Raw genomic sequence first — 23,378 nt, forward strand, 5'->3', positions numbered from 1 at the left:
ATGTATCAAACAGCCTTGTTTTTCTTACTAAGTGACGTAATAAGAAAAATACATTTAATTTATGTCAATAACAGACTGCCTTAATTTGTTTTATATATTGGGTTTCTTAAAAAAAAAAAAAACCCTCTAGTGATTACGTTAAATAAACCATCAAATTAAAAGTAAAACCCTCAGTAGACGGACCATCTCAGGAAAGATCATTAAAGCCTCGGCAAACGACTCCTTCCATGAATATAGCCAGGACCAACTCACACGTAAACATTTACTATCATGAGAAAGTCACGTTACAGGCGGAAATATTTTCTCCCTTGGATTCTGTTCACCCCTGCAGACATCTTCGGCAGTGAGCGGCGTGGCCTCTAGCTGTTTACAAGGGAATCTCCACACGTGCAAAACGGGCAGAGACGCCACTGGAGGTGCACGGGCTCCTCATCCACCAGCCTGGGGACAACCCTCAGCCCTTCACACGTTTTCTAAAAAGCATTAGATCTAACGATCGTAAATCTCCCCGCAGAACACGCACACACAAGATGACTTTTAATTGTTTAAAAACGGTAGCAACTCACACGTGCCAGGCACTACGGTGACGGCTTACGAGCAGCACACAATTTAATCCTCACAAACGCAGGGAAGAGAGAGGCATGTCGTGCTCTTTCAAAACAAGGGAACACCGGGCTCAAAAGCTGAGAAGCAGGACGGAGCCTCAGGTCCACCTGCCCGCAGTGCCCCGCGCTGTGCGAGTGGACAAGGTCACGGTGGCAGCGAACGCCTGCAGCCCATCAGGTCGGGCCCTGGACACTCATCTACCCGGACTGAACATAAGCGGCTCAGCAGGCAGACCCCTCACAGGACCTGCCCACAGCGCTAGCCTGATATAGACGAGGTGCACTGATCAAGGCTGAAAGCCCTGAGGTGTGCGCTTCTTAAGTTCTCCTTACGCTCCAAGTATTTTAAATTACTCCTGTGCCACTGTTTCAATATATTTATAAAACATTCTATATAGAAGCATCTTTGATCTGAAGCATCTATAAAGAGGTACATATGATCAATAATTCTCTAATAATGAAATCTGGCATATCAAAATACCTGTTTTCCCAGCCATGGATGGCTAACCAGATATACTAAAAAAATCAGACAAGTATAGCTGATTCACTTTGTTATACAGCAGAAACTAACATACCATTGTAAAGCAATTATACTCCAATAAAGATGTTATAAAAAAATGATTAAAAAAACAGCACTAAGATATAATTTCTCACCTATCTATCACACTGGCAAAAATTTAAAAGTATGACAACATGTTCTGTTGGCAAGGCTGTAGGAAAACGCACTCTCACGCACCTGCTGTTGGGAATGCAAATGCACACAACGCTTCTGGCAGGGATTCTGGCAATATCTAATAAAGCTATCTCCTTAAAAAAAAAACAGACAAAACAGAAGCCCTTTCAAGCAGCGTGTTCCCACAGAAGGACCCCTGCAGTGCGTGGGGGTGCAGTGGGAAGCAGCCCTCTGCAATCCCGAAATGTCTTTAAAGTCAGACATTTAATGTCAAAAATGTACTTGAAATTTTGCTTCCTACTTCACATTTGTCTCACGTGAAAGCAAAGTGTTCCTTATTTTCCCAGATCTCTGAATAAAATCTAAGCTCTGGGAAGACTTGCCACGTGGAACACGCAACTTTCAGCAGGGCCTACAGGAAGGAGTGTCGGCAAACCAGCAGGGGTTTATCCAGACAGACAGCCTGTCCTGACTCTGCCGCAGAGGCTCCGGAAGGCCTGGCCTCCGCCCACACCCCCTGAACTGAGGAGCGGGCTCTGAATGCTTGTTCTCACACTGCCATCCCTCAGGACAACTCCCCCCCGAGCAGCACGCGAGGACGTCGCTGCCACCCCCAGGAGGTGGATGGGTGCCACCAGTCTTCATCCTTTCATGCCCAGTTCAAGGCACGTTCTGCCCTGAGCACTACTGCTCCAACCCTGATGGGAAACATCACACTAACAGCAAGACCGTCCCGACTACCAGGGCTGTGGCTGCGCCAGGGGACGAGCCCAAGGGAAGGACTGGCTGACCGTCCGTTCTCGTCTTACCCTGGAGTCGGCGTCCAGCAGACAGCGGGAGATGATGGTGTCCAGGAAGGCCTCGTGGGCGGCGATGATGTGGTCCAGGTCCTGGGCCTGCTGCACTTTCTTCCAAAGTTCATCCCAAGAGCACTCAAGCACCTGGAAATGACGAGAGCCTGAGAGAGGGGCTGGCGCAGCACCTTGTACGGAGCACAGCACGCAGGCCTGGGACAAGCTGACCTCACCCAGAGCCGGGGGCTGACTGGAACACGTACCTCAAACGTGATGTAATACTGCATCTGGTGGGTGAAGTGGACCATCTCGGAAGCCAGCATGTGACAGTGGTGCAGCACCCCAGCGAACTCTGCGGAGAGCCAGGCCCGCCGTCAGGCGCCAGCGCGGCCCGCCCTCCCGGCCGCCTGCAGCCGGCCCGCCGACTCCCGCGCCGACACCCTCGACCCCTAAAGCAGGGAACGGCCTCTCCAGAGCCCACCTCTGTGCTACTGAAGCGCGTAGGTAGCCACCGAAGCATGCAGGGGCACGTGACTGCACGGAATATAAGGGTCTAACAAGAGATGGCGTAAGATGAAATAACTGCATCTGAAAACTGGAGAAAGTCTGTTGTACACTAATGCAACATCGTGAGCAAATGTAAGCTCAACTTCATGGTTTCTTGACAGTCACTCAGTCTGCCTACCGTGTGAGACTTTTACTATTCCCTAGCTATTTGGCGACAAAAATGACATTTCCTGAAGTACCAAGTGTGACCTGGTCACCTGAGAGGAACATGAACTTGGACGGGGGTGGGCAGGGCCCAGACTCCACTCCTGTTCTCTGAGATTATAAAACCAGGAAAAGGCAGGAAGGTCACCAGGGAGCAGCCATTCTCTGCTTGGACTTTTCATTTTTGTTCAGAGACTCCGCTGGACTATTATGGGACACTACTGTCCCTGAAGGCTCCGCTGGGGGAATGCCTTTAATTATGGGTCAGACCGGACATGTTTCTGTTACCGCTCCAAGGGCCTTCAATTAGTTACCCAGACAACTCACTTGTCGCTGCATGCGGTTATTTGAGAAATCATTCTTGTCCCTTCCTCAAAGAGTAATGACGGAGTGACGTATAAACAGGTGTGAAAAAAACAACAGTAGTCCTTCAAAAAACACTGCTTTCTACAAGCTGAGGACCGAGCGACACCTGTGGGGATTCTGGCTCGTCTAGCAGGGCCTCCCCGGCCGGGGAAGAAGCAGCACGGCCACCTCAGAGGAGCGGCACCGGCTCCAAAGCCTGACATCCCCCGTACCATCAGGAATCTGCAATCCATGAATACGGCAAACATTCTTCTGAAAGACAGCTATGAGCTTCCAATTTCACTTGGAAGTCCAGAGTGAAGGATGTAATTTTCCTACTAAAACCATCAGAGGGGCTAAGATTTCTAGTCTAGCACTCAAAGTCTATTTAACTAAAATTACTTTTCAATGTAAAAAGGCGTGAGAACACGCTGTTTTCAGCCATATTCATCTGCATTATGGTTTAGGTAAGCTTCTCAGAGAAGTAACCGCAGTGTGCAACTCCATCTGAGGTTTAAGCAGCGCTGGAACGGCGGGCTGTCCTCCCCCGACGCCAGGCAGTCCCCCTGGAGAGCCGTCCGTGTACATTCAAACATCCCACAGGCATGCGGGCACGTGCCAGTCCGATTCTCCAGATCTTTCTCGGTGTGATATGATTTCTTCGTAGAGCGGCAAAGTTCCATGAAACGGTCTGTGATATGCAATAGTCTAGAAATCCCTCGTGGAAGGGTCTGTTTCTTTAGTGTTCTTCGTGTCATCACAGACCTCGGGTGGACCTTTCCCGGAAGCCCAGTGTCTCTGAGGCCTCGTCCAGCACAACCTCACCAATTCCGAGGGCACGGCTCTGCCCGCACTCACAGCAAACGGGGGCAGCCTGTTTCCCAGCCTCGTGAGGCGGGTCTGCAGTTTACACTAACCCAGCCTGACATTTTCCCACCAAAGAAGGTTCAAGATCGCAGGCAGAACGGCAGGTCTCACGCCGGCTCCGGGCGGATGACGTGAGAACACCGCGCGCTGCCCGGGGCCTGGGTCGGTGCAGAGGCCAGAGCACATCTGCGGCCACTCGCCAGCTCCGGCTCCAGGCCCATCTTCCACACACACATCAGGGAAGAAGCGCGACTCCAGGTTTCACTGCTCTGTGTAGTCTGGGTCTCCTCTAAGTATCACCTAAGCTGAAGTCTTTTCCTCCTGCCCAGATCTGTCTTGGGCTGCAGATCCATTTACCCTTAAAAACATCTCACATGGGTGCGCCTGACCTGGCAGCCCGGCCCTGCTCCTCCCGCAGTGCCTGGAAGCAGAGGCCCAGGGGTCCACCCTGGCCACACCTCCCACCCCACGGCTCTCAGCCCCAATGCTGCAGGCTCCCCGGGCTGTGTAACCCTTGCACACCGTCATGGTGGACCGGTCTGCTGGCCTCCAAGCTCACCCCTCGGGGCGGACCCTCCCTGGCCTCCGCTGCACTGAAGTCACACCGGCTCTCTCGGCCTCGAGGCCCTTGCACCTGGCCCAGCCCCCCTTCTGAACACGCTCTTCTGCCGGGCCCCCGGCCCTCCCCCACTCCCCACTCTTCCTGTCTAACGCACTCACCTCCAGATGCCAGCCTGGGAGCCCCTCCATCCTATGACGCCACCTGGTGGGGGTCTCCCTCCCCTACTCCCACAGCACCTGGTCTTTCCCACGTCAAACGACGATCAAAGTGCCCTGAGTGCCTGCTGACACGTCCAGCTTGCCTGTGAGACAAGACGCTTCCTGACCACAGGGACCTTTCGGTCACATCCACCGCTGGATACCCAGAACGGGCAGCACCGAGTAGGCCAACCATTATTCACCGAGTGAATCATTTCGATCCTCAAAATTTAAGGAGACAATCTGCATCATCTATGTCTTGACTATTTCATTCACATCCCCTTCAAAAGGTTTCCATGACCAAGGCAAATCTGGCAACAACGTTAAAATATGTGTTATTTTCTTTATAGTCTTCAGGTACTACCAAATGTATTTTCACTCTAGAAAAGTCACCTGTTCTCGAGTCTGAAGGGAGCACAAAGGACAGCATCTTTAATGCACCCTCCTTCTAAGATAAAGCCTCTGCGAGTGAAGGGACCCGAGGGCACTGCCTCCTGAGAAGGGATCTGGTAAAATAACCCACACGGTAAAGTCTGCAATCCCTCTAACACCTCAGTGCTTCCCTTCCCCACGGGGGAGCAGCGCAAGCGCTCTGAGCTGAAGCGTTTCGGAACTGCTCACTGCCCAGTTAAGGCTCTAACGACTATGAACCCCATTCATACAGAGACTGAATTCACAAGGTATACTTTGGTCCTTTAACTCCTAAAAAATACAACTTACACCTGAAACAGCCCTTGAATCTCTTTACCCAGAACCTTGAAAATACACTTAAAACATACTTAAAATAAAAGTACTTGTGGGCTTCCCTGGTGGCGCAGTGGTTGAGAGTCCGCCTGCCGATGCAGGGGACGTGGGCTCGTGCCCCAGTCCGGGAAGATCCCACATGCCGCGGAGCGGCTGGGCCCGTGAGCCATGGCCGCTGAGCCTGCGCGTCCGGAGCCTGTGCTCCGCAACGGGGGAGGCCACAGCAGTGAGAGGCCCGCGTATCGCAAAAAAAAAAAAAAAAAAAAAAAAGTACTTGAGTTTTTATAATCGAACCACAAATAACCATATAATTCTAAAAATCCCCAAAGCAAAGCAACATTCACCCTGAGGTCCAATAAATACATAAATACAGTACATCTCCCGCTGGACTAACGGGGCGGCAGATAGCTTTGCAGACACCAAGAATGACCATCTCCCCTCTGGCGGACTTAGGCGTGAGACGTTAGACCTGTCTGTAATCCTCCACTGCCCCTCAAGGCTGCGGCAGGGACTTCAGGGCTTTAAAATGCACCAGCAGCTCTCACAGGCTTGACCGTGTGGTTTGAACATCTTTCCCAGAAGCTTCTGACCAACTGGAGATGCACTGGAAATAGCCTTGAGTGTTGTTAAAAATTACAGAAGTTTCTTTCTAAAAAATACCCTAAAACAACTTACTCACAATTTCAAAATCACCTCCTTCAACTTTTATCTACAGCTGAGGGGATGATATTTAAAAGTGACTTCACCAAATTACCCATGAGATTCATTTCTCAAGGCTATGGAGTCAAAGGACGTTGTTAAGATCCTGGGTCTTTCCTGTCTCCTGGGTACAAGACCGCTGGTCACCGGTCAGGGCCTCCTGCAGCCACCGTCTGGCGTCCTCTGTCTACCAGGCAAGCGTGAGGACACCTGTCCACGTGGGGCTCCCCGAGGGGTGCTGGGCTGAGCGCTGCCCAGAGTCCATCCTGGCAACCCTTGAAGGCAAGTGCTGCCAACCAGCCCCGACCCAGACGAGGACTCCGAGGCAGAAGACTAAGAATCAGCTCGAGGCCACAGCCCGACCTGGCAGCACAGCCCAGCATCTGGGCAGAGCAGTAACCGCTTGGCTCAGCAGTCTGGCACACAAGAAGAGAACCCTTCACAGGCGTGTAATCACCGAGGACTACCCCCTCACCCACGTGGACAAGAAGGACACACACAAAAAGGAACTTTCAAAGAGAAAAGCATCTACTCATCTTTGAGCCACCATTCCACTAAGTCTAGAATGCCAACTGTAAGATGAATCGTTATCATACTAATCACCAAGAAAGGAAAACAAGTCCCGTGCCAGCAGGGGAGCCGACCACTTCCCCTACCTCCTCCTCGTTCAGTTTTATTGCCAACGAGGACCAAAAAGGAGACTATTTTAACACCATTCTTTGGGGAGGGGAAGCTCCATGCACTCCCTCCCCCCAGGACACAAAGGCTGAGAAAGAACGCAGCAAGCTCATTTACCTGTAGTTCTGTATTTGTCTATTTCATCTGGCTAAATGTTATCTGAAATACACATTTAGTTGCCACTAATAGCAATGGTTTTTAGATTAACTGAATCTAACCAAAGAACTTCCACTTCGTTTTAAAGGAAAAAAATCTTTAAACCATTTCAGATCAACAATCTTTTCTGTCTAGCTAAATGGCAAATATATATAAAAATGGGTTTAATCGGCTTGGCATACCATTATCAAAAACTCTTGCTCTAAGCAAATCATTTTCAGGCGTAACTATTTACTCCAAACAACTTATTTTGATGAATATTATTAAAATTATATCTGGGATGATAATCATGGATCCTGTGCACATGACCAAACACACACGTGCATATGTGAAGGACTCCACGGGCTGCTTTCAGAAGCATTTTCCGTATTTTTGCCTCAGATTTATGGTTGGTGGAACATTTCTCAATCTGCTGTGTTAAAAAGACTAACTACCTGGTTGATCTCTGTTCATCAAGTTGCCTGGCCATTAATAACTAAAACACTTCCTTATAAGTTAAAGGTAAGAACGCTGCACTCCAACAGAAACATGAGCAAAAAAACAATTTCCTGAAAAAACAGACACAAATGACAAAAAAAAGAAAGAAAGAAAGAAAGGAAAGTGTTTACATTCAAAGATAATTTAAAAAGCATTAAAAGGAATTAAAATGAACTTCCAGGGAATTCCCTGGTGGTCCAGTGGTTAGGACTCCGCGCTTCCACTGCAGGGGGCACGGGTTTGATCCCTGGTCAGAGGAACTAAGATCTCGCATGCCATGGGGTGTGGCCAAAAAAATTTTTTTAATTAAAAAAAAAGAAGAAAGATGAAAGAAAACAGCAACACAGACAATTATCAACCAGTGACAGCTGTGCTTACGGGGATGTAAATTAAATTGGTACCAACTTTTCAGGTACAAACTTTCCTGAAAAGTAATCTGACAATATGTATCAACAGAGTTAAAATATAAATACTAAGAAATATAAGTATTAGTAAATGTAAAGTAAAACTAAGATTCGTATCTGTTAACCCAGCAATTCCATTTCCAATACACCTATTCTAAAGAAATATTCAGAGGCATATAAATATATATTTACACAAAGCTTATGGCATTATTTATATTAGTGGAAAAATAGTAAAAAACATCCCCAAAAAACTATATGTCCAACCAAAAAGATAAAATGATATGTCCACAGGAGGCAATATTATGCTATTAAAAATATTTTAGAAGAAGTTTTAATGACAAGGGAAAAGGCTCAATGAAAGAAGCTGAAACTGAACATGATATAATAGGATCAAGTTATGTTAAAATTACACAGAAAACTGATCAAGTAAATGCATTAGTTATCTTCAAGTAGAAAACAAAACTCATTGCTGACTATTCAAAATAAGAGAAAAGCCAATTCGCATAGACACTGCTGATATTCAAATCAGAAAAACGTTATCAGAACCAGCTAATACTTAGAACTGTTACAGAGCTCAGATTTCCCACAGCTAAAAATAATACAGCTGTTTATTTCGAAAGGAGAAGTGATACAATGACAAATATCTGCACTGCGCTGAAATGATCTCGATCAGACACTGAGGAAGATGAGACCCCTCTGCTCACAGGGAGGGGGAGAGGGCAGGCCCAGTGGACACCTGGCAGGCGCACCGACCGTGTGACTTCCGACCTGTGACTTCCGACCGTGTGACTTCCGACCGTGTGACTTCCGGGGAGGGCGGCAGAGGCAGGAGCCAGCGCCTCCGCCCTCATCGACTAGAAAGTGGACGCTGAAGGCTATTTACCGTCCACAACCACGAGAGGCTTTCAAAGAAAACGCCCCCTCTTGCCTCCTTCTCAGCTACTTCAGAGGGACCCTACCGTTAATCTTCTCGAAGTGAGTCCAGAGGAAGCTCGGCCAGGAGCCTAAGAGCATCACGACCACTTGTTAATTAAAACACTTAGTGAATTTTAAGTGAGCCAGTGATTTATTAAACAGCTTTCTTTCCTTAAAAATTCTGTTTTTTTAAAAAAATTAAAGTACATATATGAACACTACATGATTCTAAAAGAAACTTCAATGTCTAAAACAACCTAACTTGACTCAATTTCTTTTCCTGATTTGCACTGAAGTCAAGATAAGCATATTACAAATGAGCCTCTTCACAAAAGACAAATCCAAAAGCACAAGAAACCACTTTTCAATTACTTTAAGAACACTTTTGTTTTTGCGAAGCTGCTAGAAACCAAGGGCCAGGTGGGGACACGCCCTCTGCCGGGGTTTACCTGGCATATTTCTCAGGAGCTTGGCGTTGCACATGTGCCCCTTCCGGATGTCAGTGAGGATGTACTCCATCCGCTTGGCCCTCCAAAGGAAGTTAAACACTCTCAGGTAGTGGCTCATACACTCTCGAGTGAACACCTGGAAAGAGCAGAACACAGGCTGACAGGATCCTGTGAGGTGAGGGTCCTCCCAGGGCAGGGCTCAGTCTTTTTTTTTTCCTTAAACAAAAAGCCAGAGAACACACAACCAACTCTAAGACGTTCTAAGTAGTATGTAAGCAACCAACAGCACACTTCAGGAAAGCGTCATCACACAGCAACCACGCTGATCGTTTATGTGTCAGAGCACGTTCAACGGACCTGATGTACAAAAGTTCAGTGACCGAAATTCCTTACAACTATGAACTGTCTTGAGGGGGGACATTCACATCCCACTGCATTCACACAGGGAAACAGCACCCACAGGACGTGGTCCCTCAGTCCATCACTTACTGCAGAATAAAGTTTGGAGGAACATTCAACAAATAAGCTCCTGACACCTCATGTAATACCCTGGAGATCAAGGGTAGAAATAAATGGATTTTATCCTGCCCATTGTCAAAATGACATTTGTCTTTCCAAATCCTTCTTCACAGAATTTGTAAGAATCTAAAATAATGCCGTGTTATAGAAGATATAACTATGTAACTAAGATATGTACCCATTCTAATTAAATCTATACAAAAAATGACAATCTCAATGAGAATAGAAAGGAAATAGAGATTAATATGGTAAATTAAACAGGGAAAAATCAGGAAATCCATTTGCTTCTAAAATCCGATTCTAAAACCATAAATTTTTAAATAAAATGTAACTTCTGTATCCAACTGCACAGAATTTAATGTGATAGTTAAAAATCATCTCAATTTCTAACGTTAGTCTGATTATCTGCAGTTGTATAATAAAATGGCTACAGGTACAGCCACTCCACTGAGAACATGCCAAGCCAGGACATACGCCGACCCTGGGACTGGGGGGCAAAGACCGGACAGGTAAGAGGCCACTCCCTGTGTGAGTCCTGGGCAGACTCCACCAACCAATTACACGACCTCTTCTCCTTCCAATCCAGCCTCTCCCGTCGGACCATCAACCCACTGGAGTCGGCAAGGAAATTGACACCTATTAGCCATAGGCAGGGATCTATCTTAAATTTCTTTTTAAATACATCTATGATATAAACTTCTTTTCTTGACTCTACTAGAGCTTTTAAAAGTCTAAAATCTTGAAAATATAACATTGCGTGATCAATTGCTTATGCACAAGGTATGCAATGCATAACGTCAATACTCTTAGTAAGATGTGCAATATCATACAATAATTAAGTAACCGTGTATATAGACCATGTTCAGTGTATCTATTACTCCAGGCACCTACATTTTGTGAAATAACCGATGCAGCTGCCTTCACTATGGTATCACTTATACTACGAAAAAAATAGTATGTAATATATGCAATATTAACAAGGTAGATAATATGAAAGTTTCTAACAAATAATTTGTTAAAATATCCTGTTTTGTACATTATAATTACTTAAAACTATTTATGACATACATCAAAGGAGAAAAAACTAATTTGAATATGACCAAAAATTAAGTTTCAGCACAGTTATATATTGAAAATGTAGTAGCTTTGACCTGGTAAAATTTAAACACTGGGAGTTTATGCGTAAAAAGCCTGCCCCAGTAGCTACCGGCTCACAGGAGAGAGAGCCACCTGTCAGCCCAAAGGGAATGCAGGAGAGCCCGGCTTCGGTACAAGCTCTGCAGCAGGAGACGGGCCCACATCACACCTGGAGAGGAAGGACAGCCACGGGCTCCAACTCTGCAAAGACCACTAGGGAGACACTGTAGAGCCCAATTACACTACTTCTTAACACAATATTTTCCCAAGAATTAGAAGAAATGCATGTCCTTCTTCAAGATTTCAGATATGAAAATGACTGAGATAAGTTCAAAGAGATACCTTGGTCAAGGAGAGTTCACTCAAGCCTGAATAAAGAAAAACTGAGCACTAAAGAGGGCATGTTAATTGCAGACACACAAGAAGAGAGCTGTGCTGGTCAATCCTTTATGATCTGGGAACCATTCAAGGAAATAGTACTTTTCTTTAAACACAGTGAAAGCACTATGAACAATAGGACAGCTATTTTCTCATCAGTTTAAATGAATACTAAATATCAAATTTATCCAAGTAGTAAAAATACAACGCCACTAAAATACTTTATAGTTCCCTTCAAATTACCCTAAATTAGTCACTACAGGCTAAGAATACTGGAACAAAAGGAATAACCTGTTTGTTAAGTACTTGCGGGAACCTATGATGAGAACAAATGATACTAAGGGTTCTTCAAATAATCCAGCACTCATTAGTGACTGTTGCACACACACGCGCACACGCACACACACGCGACTCTGGCTCGAGCATTCATTCAATGGATGCATCCGGGATGCGAGCGGGCACTTCACGAGGCGCTCTAGAGGGAAACCGACTCTGAAGCGACCGACGGCGCCCAGCGGGATCTTACGGTCGCGATGGGCCCATCGACGTGGTAATCCAGGCTGAAGACGTCCCAGCCGGTGTCACCTGGAGAGACCTGAGAGCAAAAACAGACACACAGCTGCAGGGCTTCCCACCACTGTGCGGCTGTCGAGTGAAAGGCATTAAAATAAAGCCCAGTTTTTAAAAACCACTCAGCGGTTTTGAGCGTGAGCTGCATGAAAGCAGAGGAGGGCCCCTTTTGTCCACTCCTGTGCCCTCAGCACCTAGACAGTGACAGGCACGTACGAGGTGCCCTGCAAATATTCTGGAATAAAGAGCATATTTTCCATGAATATTGTAAAATCAGTTTTAACATTCATCAGCATTTTCTTAAATGACAAAAACCCACTGCCTTTTGTGTTCCTAATCCTTAAAAGTAAACCTTTGTTTAAAACCCACAGGTTCTGCTAATGGTCCTTCATCATACGTAAGCACACAGTGGATTATGTTTATGAAATACTCATTCCCCTAAAACACGCCATCTTCTATCAACTAAAACTAAACACCTCTGTTTGTGATCGATGCTACTGCGATCTGTCACCTCTATGCCCGGTATCGTCACCAGCAGCAGCAGCAGCGGAGGTGACTAAGCGTCCACGTGGCCAGGCCCCAGGACAGAGCTGCATGTCCCCTGCCCGCAGCCCTGGGGGCCCTCTGTCAGGAGAACACACTGAGGTGCGGGGACCTGTCTGAGGCCACAACACGCCAGGCCACCGGATGGAGATTCCGATGCACGGTGGCCAGCTCCCTCCCACCAGAGCAGAGCAGCATAGAGCAGCACAGAGAAGAGAAGAGAAGGGAAGGGAAGGGAAGAGAAAAAGAGAGAGGAGGAGAGAGCGGAGCGGGGCGGCGGGGCCTCAGGCCACACGGAGGGCGCCAGCGAGGAGCCCCGGGTGGGACCAGAGCTGCGGTACCTCCAGCAGCCTCACATCCAGTCTTCTGAGGGCCTCAGGGCTGTCAAACTGGGCGTTGGTGGCTCTGACAGCTGTTTCAAGAATTCCAGTCAAGTTGTGTTGGTACAAAGTCGTAGCCGGACGGACAAGTTCTGGTCTTAACAGATTTTTGTAAAAGTAAAAGAGAATGTTACTTGAATTCTTAATGCACTTCCCAAAAACTTAAAATCATAAAGAGTTCAAATTACAAAACCTAAAAGGACAAATGGAACCAATACAACATGGTAACAAAATGACTATAAAATTTGAATGCTACAGAATTAACTATAAATAAGATTTCATCAAGTATCTTGGGGAGAAAAACACTTCTTTAAAATTAATTTTGATTCAGCTTAAAACGGAAAATCCTTAAGGGAGCCACACATGCTAACAAATACAGTTTTCAAACTTAAGCCTGGCCTACAGTAGCATGAACTACTGTAACTTCCTGTACAGATCCAATGGGCAGAAAGGACTAGATTAAATCAAACCAGTTGGCTGTGTGGACACCATGATTCTAAAGGCTAAAAACGACTGCATTACCAGCAAACATTTAAGGGTTACTGACATCTGCATTCCTAAATATGAAGCTAATATTTCCGAGATCTGCCCCAGGTGTGCACAGGGTGAAAACGGGGCAACGTCAGTGTCGCTCAAATAAATCTGAGGCAAGCTAGAGACTGGTGACATTCCCCTTTTAAAACTGGAAACTTAAAACAGGCTTTTGAGAAGAAATAAAGTTTTCATTTACTATCAAGGATGAGACACTCTAATTATTAAAACGCAGCATAAGGCAAACACGGGTACGTCAGCTAAATGATGCGATCTGCAACATGGCCACGGCCTCTAAACGTTCACGAAACGCCTGCTCTCCTCCACCCCAAACCTGCACACTTGCCCCCCACCCCCTGGGCCACTGAAAGAACATCTCCCCCTAAAAACTCATCTCCACCCACTCCCCACAGGTGCTGCCCCGGGACCAGTACCTAAGTCACCAGCGACCCCCTTCCTTACAGAGAGCAGAAAGGCTCCTTCAGGAAGTATAACCACCAAAAATTCATGTTCAGCAGATCAAGTCTTTCATGAGCTAATTCCTCAAACAAGGTTACCCCTGAGCCTGCTATGTGTGCCCCCAAAACTCAATCATCTTTCGTACTGAAGATGGCCTTCTGGTTAGGGGTGTAACTATGGAGCTTCCGTGGCTGAAGCGGCCTCTCAAGTGCAGTCCCCATGACAGCAGCTTCCCCTCGGCCGGGACCCTCTTAGGGATGCACTGTCCTGGCTCCAGCCCAGAGCCACGGAGCCGGGCTCTGCGGGCAGGCCCGGCCGTCCAGTCCAACAATCCCTGGAGGGGATTCCGACACACATGGAGTCTGGGGAACAAAGGCCTGAGACACTGCTGGACTCACACAGGCATGACTGAAGTGTCCCAAAGGCAGCGCCAAGAAGCCACATGTCCAGTCCTAGGCGCACAAGTCCACGCTGTGCCCACCCTCGGCTGCCCGGGGCCCGGCTGTCTGCTACAGAGCTGGCTCTCCTGTCTCTATGGCAGGAAGGAGGGACGCACACTTCCTTCTAGAAAGGACGGTGCCAGGAGGAACGTCATGGAACTAAATGGAAGGAGTAGTTGTATTTGTTCTATAAAGTTGTTTTGTTTTTTGGTTTTTTTAGCAAGAAATAATGTAAACTAAAAACATGCAAGAAAAAGTTCCATTTTAAAACATACATTTTATTTCTTAGACTACTCTCAAACTGAAGCTAGGCTAAACGACCACACCACGCACCCCTCACACCCGTGCCGGTCGGTGCCAGCGCTCAAGGAGCGCTCAAGCCCCGCGAGCAAAGCACAGGACAAGCAGAACTAAAGGGACATCGGCTTGACGATGCGACAATTTTCTCTCCTCGGATTTCATCTTCCCAACGTTCTATGAGAATTCAACACATTTCCTCTAATGTCGCTTATTCTTTTAAAGAGAAGCTGTAAAGCTCTTTATCATGCTGAAATCTACTGCACGTTTACAAAAAAACCTCAAGAGCCTTCTTACTTGAGCAAATCCATCAAGTGCCTGATAAAGTCTCCTTGACCGAGCAGCAAGTACCGCCGCATGGCCTGCATGTGGTCCAGCAGGCTGTACTTCTTGTTCAGAACGTCCAGTAGGTACTTGCTGGTCTCAAAATAAGCCGCGTCAATTTTCCCCTGAAATGCATTTTCCAAATCTGTGAAAAAATCTGCAGCTGTAAAGAACAAAAGGGAAAAGTACACATACGTACATAATCTGCATTTTACGAAGGAGGAATGAGAGACTCACACACACAGAAGTCACCCCACACCCGCTCACAGCTTCGCTGACAGCCCGAGGGCGCAGTCAGGAGGGCTTGTTTGTTCTTCGGAATAATGGTCCCATTAAGAAAAACCTATTTTAGTACTGCTGCTGTTCTAATTATACACTACTGCGGAGAAACTAAGGTGTCCACAGTGAGGAAAACGTAGTTTTCTGTAGAAGGGGAGGTCTGATGGTGCAGTAATGTGAGGACGCCCGGCGCCGAGCTGACCACGGTCATATTGCGGGGATGGGGGAGGGGGAGGGGCAACATACATTTCTGTTGATCTACGTCACTTTAAAAATGTCAATATCCTCCCCCGGAAGTGTTCTTACTGTACCAGTGCTTGATTCATGAAGGGTTTTCACGCCAAAGAAAAGGTCTGATGCCAACCAACGGCAGCCAAAGCGCCTCAGAAGACACACGACCCAGAGCCTGCTGGCCAGTCTCTGTTCCTGGAAACAACAGCTCCCACAGGAAAACATTTACCCTTAACTCTCTAGGCTCACTTTTAAATTTCCAAAATTTTTCACATATGAGAAATATAAATGTGACTTTTCCCACTGCTTTTTGTATCATTACCAGCAGTCCTTCCGAGTCCGCGTCTCCCATCCTCCCAGCGGTACTGCCAGCCAAAACAACCTTGCTCCACAGAGGGGAGCAGTGGAGGGGGAGAGTCGCCGACTGAGGCCCAGCGGTCTCCTGCACAGCCGCCACGTGCCGGGCGCCGGGCGCTCGGTGGTGCTGGCCTCCCCCGCAGGCCTCCCCCGCAGGCAGGGCACTTGTCCTCCCCAAGTACTATCTTCTCCGGCCACGAGGGAAGCGTCAAAAGGCATCAAAACAACTCTTCACCTGGCTCTCCCTCCTTCTTCTACCTTTTCAACACAGGTGTTTCCAAAAATTCTGTACGGGGACCTCCATATCCTAAGAACTAACCTGGCACCTCTGAATCCCTAAAACGTTTACGCAGAATAGAGCGTGTCAAACACACCTGAGACGGGAGCCAGAGGGGCGAGAGGGAGACGTGTCTGGCCCGTGGCTGCAGCCGCAGCCGCCGCCTTGCCCTGGAGCCCTGGCCTTAACTGCATGGCAATACAGGTGTGACCACATCTCCCATCAGCCCTGACCTTGATCTGGGTTTTCAGTACAACTCCAGCACATTCTGGAATCTCCCCTATAGTGAGTCCTCTCAGATGCTGAAAATCAAGCTGGGCCAAAAGGAACACAAAAAGGTGCTCAACATCACTCATCATCAGGGAAATGCAAATCAAAACCACAGTGAGATTATCACCTCATGCCTCTCAGAAGGGCCACCATCAAAGTCAGGAAATTACAAGTGTTGAGGAGGACATGGAGAAAAGGAAACCCTAGTACGGCGTCAGCGGGAATGTAAACTGATGCAGCCACTGCGGAGAACGGTATGGCAGTTCCTCAAAACATTAAGAATAGAACTACCATACGACCCAGCAATTCATATCCAAAAAGGAAATGAAGTCAGGATTTCAAAGGAATCTCTGCACTCCGTGTTCACTGCAGCATTACTGACAAAAGCCAAGACGTGGAAACAACCAAAGTGTCCACGGACATATGAAAGGATAAAGAAGATACAGTGTACATCTCCGATGGAACATAATTCAGCCTTAAAAAAGAAGGTACTTCTGCCATTGGTGACAACATGGATGGACCTGGATGACATCATGCTGAGTGAAGTAAGCCAGACAGAGAAAAGAAATACTGTATGATCTCACTTACATGTGGAATCTAAAATAGTGAAACTCATAGAATCAGAGCGTAGAATGGTGGCTTCCAGGGACGGTGGGGAGGGGGAAACGGGAAGGTGAAGGTCCAAGGGTACCAAGTTTTGATTATACAAGATGCACAAGCTCTGGAGACCTGTATATACCAGATGGCACAGTGCCTACAGCTGGCAGTACTGCACTGTGTACTTCAAGCACGTTATCTGTACACCTCATTTCATATATCACTTTCTACCATTTACTACGTATTGATTATTTCACTTTATTGTACATTTAATCTCCATTCCTAGATCATAGTTCATGAAAAGCATCATCATGGTGAATTCATACCGTCTTCCCTATAGCTACCACAACGCCTCACACAAAATAAACTCGAATGAGTCAAGACAACAGTATAAGTAACAAATGTAGCCAAGACCGGACAGCTGTCCGTGTACGTCAGCCACACAGAGAATACATGAAATTACTGAGGATGGGGCAGGCAGCAAATGGGGAAAACGGCAGAGAGGACACTAGTAAACGAGGGAAAACCACAGAACGGGTAGCACAGTGCGGCATTCTGAATACATAAACGCTGGGAATCGTGCTGATTTCTGACCAAGCCTCTGAGTTCATTAGCAAGTGCTTCCTTTATGTCCTTTACTCTGGCAATACTGTCATTGCATCATAAAAGGGTAACACAAGTTACCAAGGAGAGTAAAATAGCTACACCTAGTTATTGTGTAACTGTACAGGAAAGGAAGTTCAAAACTTACACAGTAATAGATATGTTATATGTGTCATACTGTGTATTAAGGTATCTCGGAAAATAATTCAGAAAATCTGTCAGTCCTATTGAACGAAACATACTTCAAGCAAATATATAGCACTGTCACCAGCACCATCCCCAGCGTCACCCCGACCACCACTGTCACCATCACCACCATCGTGCCATCACATTATCACCACCACCACTAGCACCACCATCATCGTCATCATACCGTCCTGGGGTGACTCTGCAGACTTGGGCACAGCTATCATCTTTGTAGTGGGCGTCTGGTCATGACAAACCTGGTGCAGGAAATTTATTGATTTTCCTATCAAAAGGACCTAAAAAAAGGAAAATATTCTAGAGTTACCTTTTTTCAAAATTAAAACGATCAAACATCCAAGCACTACAAATATTCATAAGCAACAAATTATTCTATTGATTAAAAACTAAATATAAGAACATCTGGGATAGTATCAAGTGAATTCCAGGAACTGAAAAAATTGTTATTAACAAACACATATTAATACGTTGAGGCAGTCAATTAACATATACTTCATCTCAAGAATGTAAATCCTAAAATGCCACAAAACTGTGTTTAACTGAAGAATGGTTTTGTCACCGGCTGCAGGTTAATACAGCATTAGCACATCACAGTCACAGCAGTGCCACCCCACCTTCCTGGACTGGTCCATCGTCATGAAGGATGGGATCATTGACTTCCTCAGGGTGTACTTGTCGTGCCACAGCCGGTCTGTCTTCACTGTTGGATCTGATGCTACGAAAAACTGAAAGGAAAGAGGCAGTGAAACATTAAAAAGTGGTATTTATGGCAAAATATTAGCTAACAGCAACATCAAGAAATAAGTAATTCTAGGAAGCAAAATTCTCCAGATATTGGGAGGCTTACCATTTATACAATGAATCTTATCTTAAGAGGCATTTCGATAGATCTCCCTAAATGGAATCACTTATTCCCCACTTTTTAAAACCAAAATATACTGAAAATAAGATAAGCTTTTTCTTGAAGACATGTGGTCGCCCTTGTAAATATAATATCAATCACAGCCTCTGCTGCGTACATCATGGATCTGAGTGTGAGGCCTGCCTAATGCACACGGACTCTTCCCACCACCTCAGGAAAGGCACACGAGCCTCTGGGGCTGTTTGAATATTCAGTTCAAGCCAATTCAGAGTCTTCCTCTCCTGCTTCCACCAATCAGCTGCATCTCCTCCTGTCGCTGCGCCGCCGCCTGCAGAGGCCCCAGGTCCACCCGCAGCACTGCAGGAAGCGACCTTCGCGTGGCGCTCTCCCGAGAACCATTGCGCTCAGAAGCTTCCCCTGTTCACTTCCTCACCTTCCCTAACCCCGCCCACCGGCCTGTTCCCTGACATCCAAAAGGGTACATACGGGTGTTAAGGAGAAAACTAGGCTGCTGTTGTGTCCAGCTCGTTTGCTACTACACTGAGGCCACTCCCCCTTCTCAGGCATAGTCCTAACAGACTTGTGCTTTTATTTCTATAATCTCGATCTCTAAGAGCAGAACTGCTGAGTCAAAGTAATTTCTAATTTTTATAAACAACGCCAGATCTCCCTTCCAAACGGCCCCGTCAACTGACCCTCCCACCACAGGAAGCTCTACATTTCTGCATCCTTGCTCGGTTTGAATTTTGCCAATCAGGCAAAATCATGGTTGCTTGTACTGTTCTTTTACTGACAACAAAGGAAGTTGGGCCTATTTTCATAATGCTGATTACCACATGATTTTCTCCTGTGAATTGTCTTTTCATATCTTCATCCCATCTTTCTACTGTCTTTTTCTTACCAATACACAGAGGCTCTTTGTTATATAAGGGAGAGCGACCATTTGTGAATCATTAAGAATTACAAATGTTTCCAAATTATTGATCTGCCACTGTTTACGGTCTGCTCCATGTTTTGTCTTTTTCTTTCTGGGTCATATTGGTGACTGTCTTCCTTTATGGCTTCTGGGTTTCCTGTCTTCCTAAGAGCTCCCCATCCTAGATTACGGAAATATTCTCCACAATTTTAGTAAGCACACTGGGCCCTCTGTATCCATGGTTGGGCGAGTCCACGGATGCAGAACCCAGGGATGCGGGTAGGGTGGGCACCACACCATTTTACACAAGGGACTTGAGCATCTGCAGACGTTTATCTGCGAGGGTCCTGGGAACAATGCCCCATGGATACCGAGGGGCAGCTGTATTCCCGCTGCGCTGTTCTCGTTCCTTAGATCTTCCGTCCCTGCACACAGTAGACACTGGGGTCTGTTTCCTTCTGGGCTGCATTTTCTCTTTACTAGCCAGGCCAGCACCTCTTATGTAATACACACCCTTTCCTCTGAGCTAGCGTCCTCACCAGGAGCGATCACTACAGTCACTTACATCGAAAGATTAAAAGGGGAAAAACTGACTCCACCAAGAGACGCTGAGGAGTGTCTGATAGTATGTTTACACCCGTCCACGGCGACTAGTTAGATGGACTGGAGCGCATCTGGTGCTTCGATCCATCTCGGTTACTATCCCTCCCGGCGTCCCGTTGCCCATCCTGGGAGGGTGGAGTGCCTTGAGCTGACGCTGCGTCCTTCAGACTCCACGCGAGGTGCCTTCCCTGCTGCTGGCCTGATCCAGGCTCTAGGTTCCGAAGCGTTCATTTCTCCCCCGACCTAGAATCAGCTGCTTCTCCAAGGAGCCCCAGTCCCTTTTAGGAGAAATGGCATTTGGACCACAGCCTGAGTACTTGGCAGTACTTTAAGTCAGCAGCTGGATGTCTGAGACGCAGCACTGGCCTCGTTACACGTGGCAGCTTGGTCCTCCCACTGGACTGTAAAATCCATTTAAGTCCTAACATACCTAAATGCCTTTTTGTTGATTTTTACATAAATTCCAAATCACCAATTGGTGAATAACACACAACCCTGGCTACAAAGGTGTGTCTGCAGATACAAAATGGATTTAAAGAATTTAAAAAATATTTTTAGCAAATATATAGCAATATAAAATTAATAGCTTCCTAGCAAAAAGTAAATAACCAAAATAAACCTAAGGAAGGGGCTTGAGAAACAGAGGAGGGAGGGAGAGAGAAGACTCTAAAAAGAGCAGTATCTGTAGAAGAAATCAGAAATGTAAAGACATGGGGCCTACTAAACTGTAAAAAAAGGTATCTTTCTTATATTATTATAGACCACGGAAGAATGTGCGGTACCTGTTTATTTAATGAATCTCGTTTAACACAAGCTAATCCTGATAAAAATAATGCCCCAAATGGAAACTACAGACCACTTTCATTTGTGAATACAGATGAAGAAAGTCTGAGTGAAACATTATCCTTGCGTTACTGGAATAAAGTATTTTGGGGCACAACATACTTCTAATACACACTAAATGTGTAAAAATGAATTACAGAATATTATCATGCAGTCATTAAAAATGAAGTCTGGGAATTCCCTGGCAGTCCAGTGGTTAGGATTCAGCACTTTCACTGCATGGCCTGGGTTCAATCCCTAGCCGGGGAACTAAGATCCCGCAAGCCACGTGTCATGGCTGGAAAAAAATTAATTATTAATTAAAATGAAGTTTGTTAACTATTAGAAGGCATTCTGAGAATCTGATGAAAACTACAGATTTTATTCCCAGGAAAAAAATGCTTATATCCACAAAATACACAGTTTTATGTGCTATTCAGGAGTTTCAGAGATCACATTTTAAGAAGTCTTGGTATAGAAGAATAATGTCTAATGGCAAATTATTTTCTTTATTTACTTCAAATAAAAATAGAGGTTACAGGACTTCCCTGGTGGCGCAGTAGTTAAGAATCCGCCTGCCAAGCAGGGGACACAGGTTTGAGCCCTGGTCCAGAAGATCCCACATGCCGTGGAGCAACTAAGCCCATGTGCCACAACTACTGAGCCTGCGCTCTAGAGACCGCAAGCCACAACTACTGAGCCCACGTGCCGCGGGCCCATGCTCCGCAACAAGAGAAGCCGCCGCAATGAGAAGTCCACGCACTGCAACGAAGAGTAGCCCCCGCTCGTCGCAACTAGAGAAAGCCCGTGAGCAGCAGCGAAGACCCAACGCAGCCAAAAATAAATAAATAAATTTATTTTAAAAAAATAGAGGTTACAAAATACTATGCGTGGTATGATATACACACACATAAAAATATATAAGAATACACTGTAAAAAAGGGATATACAAAAATATTAACAGAGGTTATAGGTTCATGATGAGATTCAACCAATTTTAATTTTCCCCTCTGTGCTTACACACTCAAAAACGTTTTAATTGCACATTTGTAAATCAGAAAAAAATACTGTTCAAAAGAACTGAGTAATTCAAGCCAATGAGTGAACATATGGTACAAGTAAGAATTTTTTTAGAAACAGTTTTCCCAAGGCGATCAACTAAAAAAGATTTTTTTTTTCCTGTTCACGGAAATCTGCTCCCAAGGGTAACTATTTAAGGAAACAAAATTTCTAATAATGTTAAGGTCTTATATTTGATCCTTGTATTTGATCCTAGATGGTATTGAGCCATCTAGGATCAAATACAGCCAGTTTCCTTTAAGTAGGCATCTGAACAAATGCCAACATTTTTATGACCATGAGGATGAGATTGCTACATTTATTTCCAACTCATATTCTTATCTTTAGATATCAATTTAAATTATGAAAGTATTTATTGATATTCTTTTTAGACTTTTTTGATTTATATTCCCTTTCTAATTTTAAACACATAACTAACAACTGCTTTCAGTACTATTATAATGAGGCTATCACCACTTTAACATAAACTCAAATCAGCCCTGATAGAAATTAAAGTGTCACAAGCTCACCATGAACAATCTAAGAGGTTACCCAGTCACCACAGTAGGTCCGCTCTGTGGCTTGCCACTCAACAGATTAGATGAACTGCATATAAATTGTTATTTATCTGTTATTCACTTAAACAGAAGAGCTAGTTTCTACAGACAACACACTAATTTATCCTGATAGTTGGAGTACAGCTGGATTTTTATCAGTATGAACAATAAGAAAATTTAATTTAAAAGATAAAGAACTCAGGCATTCAGTCATCTTTAGAAGTTATGAAAGCATCGCTTCATCTAAGGGCAAAGTAGCACTCAATCACCCTACTAGCAAACACCTACAAGCAAACACCGAGAGGCCTGGGCATAATTAATCTTGCAAAACATGTAGTTACAGAGGAGAAGAATCAAGGTCAGAATATAAGTGCAACATGCTTTTATTCTACTGATGCACTTTCCACTCAAGGCTCTTTAATTTTCACCACTATGTCAAACACAGAAAGAAGTGAGGGAAAATATAAAGCATAATTGAACCATGATTTCTCATGAAGTGCTGGACAAATGCCAAGGCCTTCCTGCTAAAAACAGAAATGAAGAGGGTAATTTCCTCAGCAAGCGACTTATTTTCTAAGACCAGATCCATTCATTCAGACCACAAAGGACCCCAACTTCAACGGGTCAACAGGCAGGCCGCCACCAAGAGACCCCCCCTCTGGCCACGCGGAGAGAAGCCGGAGGCTCTGGACCAGGGGAAGGCCAGAGGGAGCTGACCAGGCTGACTGGCAGACGACAGCTTTCAGGGGTGGGCGTGAAAGTGCCAAAGTGTAAGACAGGTACATGGTCAACCTTTAAATCCAATAATTCCTAGCAAAAGTGTAAGAGGAACAAAATAAGGAGAGTGCTGAAGGCATCCACAGAGGTAGTCCAAAAAGCAGCCCCCG

At 45.8% G+C, this 23,378-nt stretch overlaps 1 protein-coding gene across 2 annotated transcripts in view; it reads right to left on the minus strand.

Moving 5' to 3' along the window:
• The window catches only part of TUBGCP3 (tubulin gamma complex component 3), a 60,577-nt gene that overhangs the window by 8,974 nt on the left and 28,225 nt on the right, over positions 1-23,378 (minus strand). Inside the window, exons 12-19 of one of the 2 annotated variants that reach the window (XM_081214750.1) lie at positions 18,287-18,397; positions 17,842-17,950; positions 14,828-14,999; positions 12,765-12,900; positions 11,837-11,905; positions 9,277-9,412; positions 2,336-2,424; positions 2,088-2,219 (exon numbers count right to left, since the gene is read on the minus strand). In XM_081214750.1, the coding sequence (XP_081070876.1) occupies positions 2,088-2,219; positions 2,336-2,424; positions 9,277-9,412; positions 11,837-11,905; positions 12,765-12,900; positions 14,828-14,999; positions 17,842-17,950; positions 18,287-18,397 (954 nt within the window). Of the gene's footprint in view, positions 1-2,087; positions 2,220-2,335; positions 2,425-9,276; positions 9,413-11,836; positions 11,906-12,764; positions 12,901-14,827; positions 15,018-17,841; positions 17,951-18,286; positions 18,398-23,378 lie in introns of both variants that reach the window. The other variant, XM_081214749.1, reaches the window with a different exon arrangement.

The sequence above is a fragment of the Mesoplodon bidens genome, assembly GCF_964165515.1.
Source record: "Mesoplodon bidens genome assembly, chromosome: 17".
NCBI classification, from domain to species: Eukaryota; Metazoa; Chordata; class Mammalia; order Artiodactyla; family Ziphiidae; genus Mesoplodon; species Mesoplodon bidens.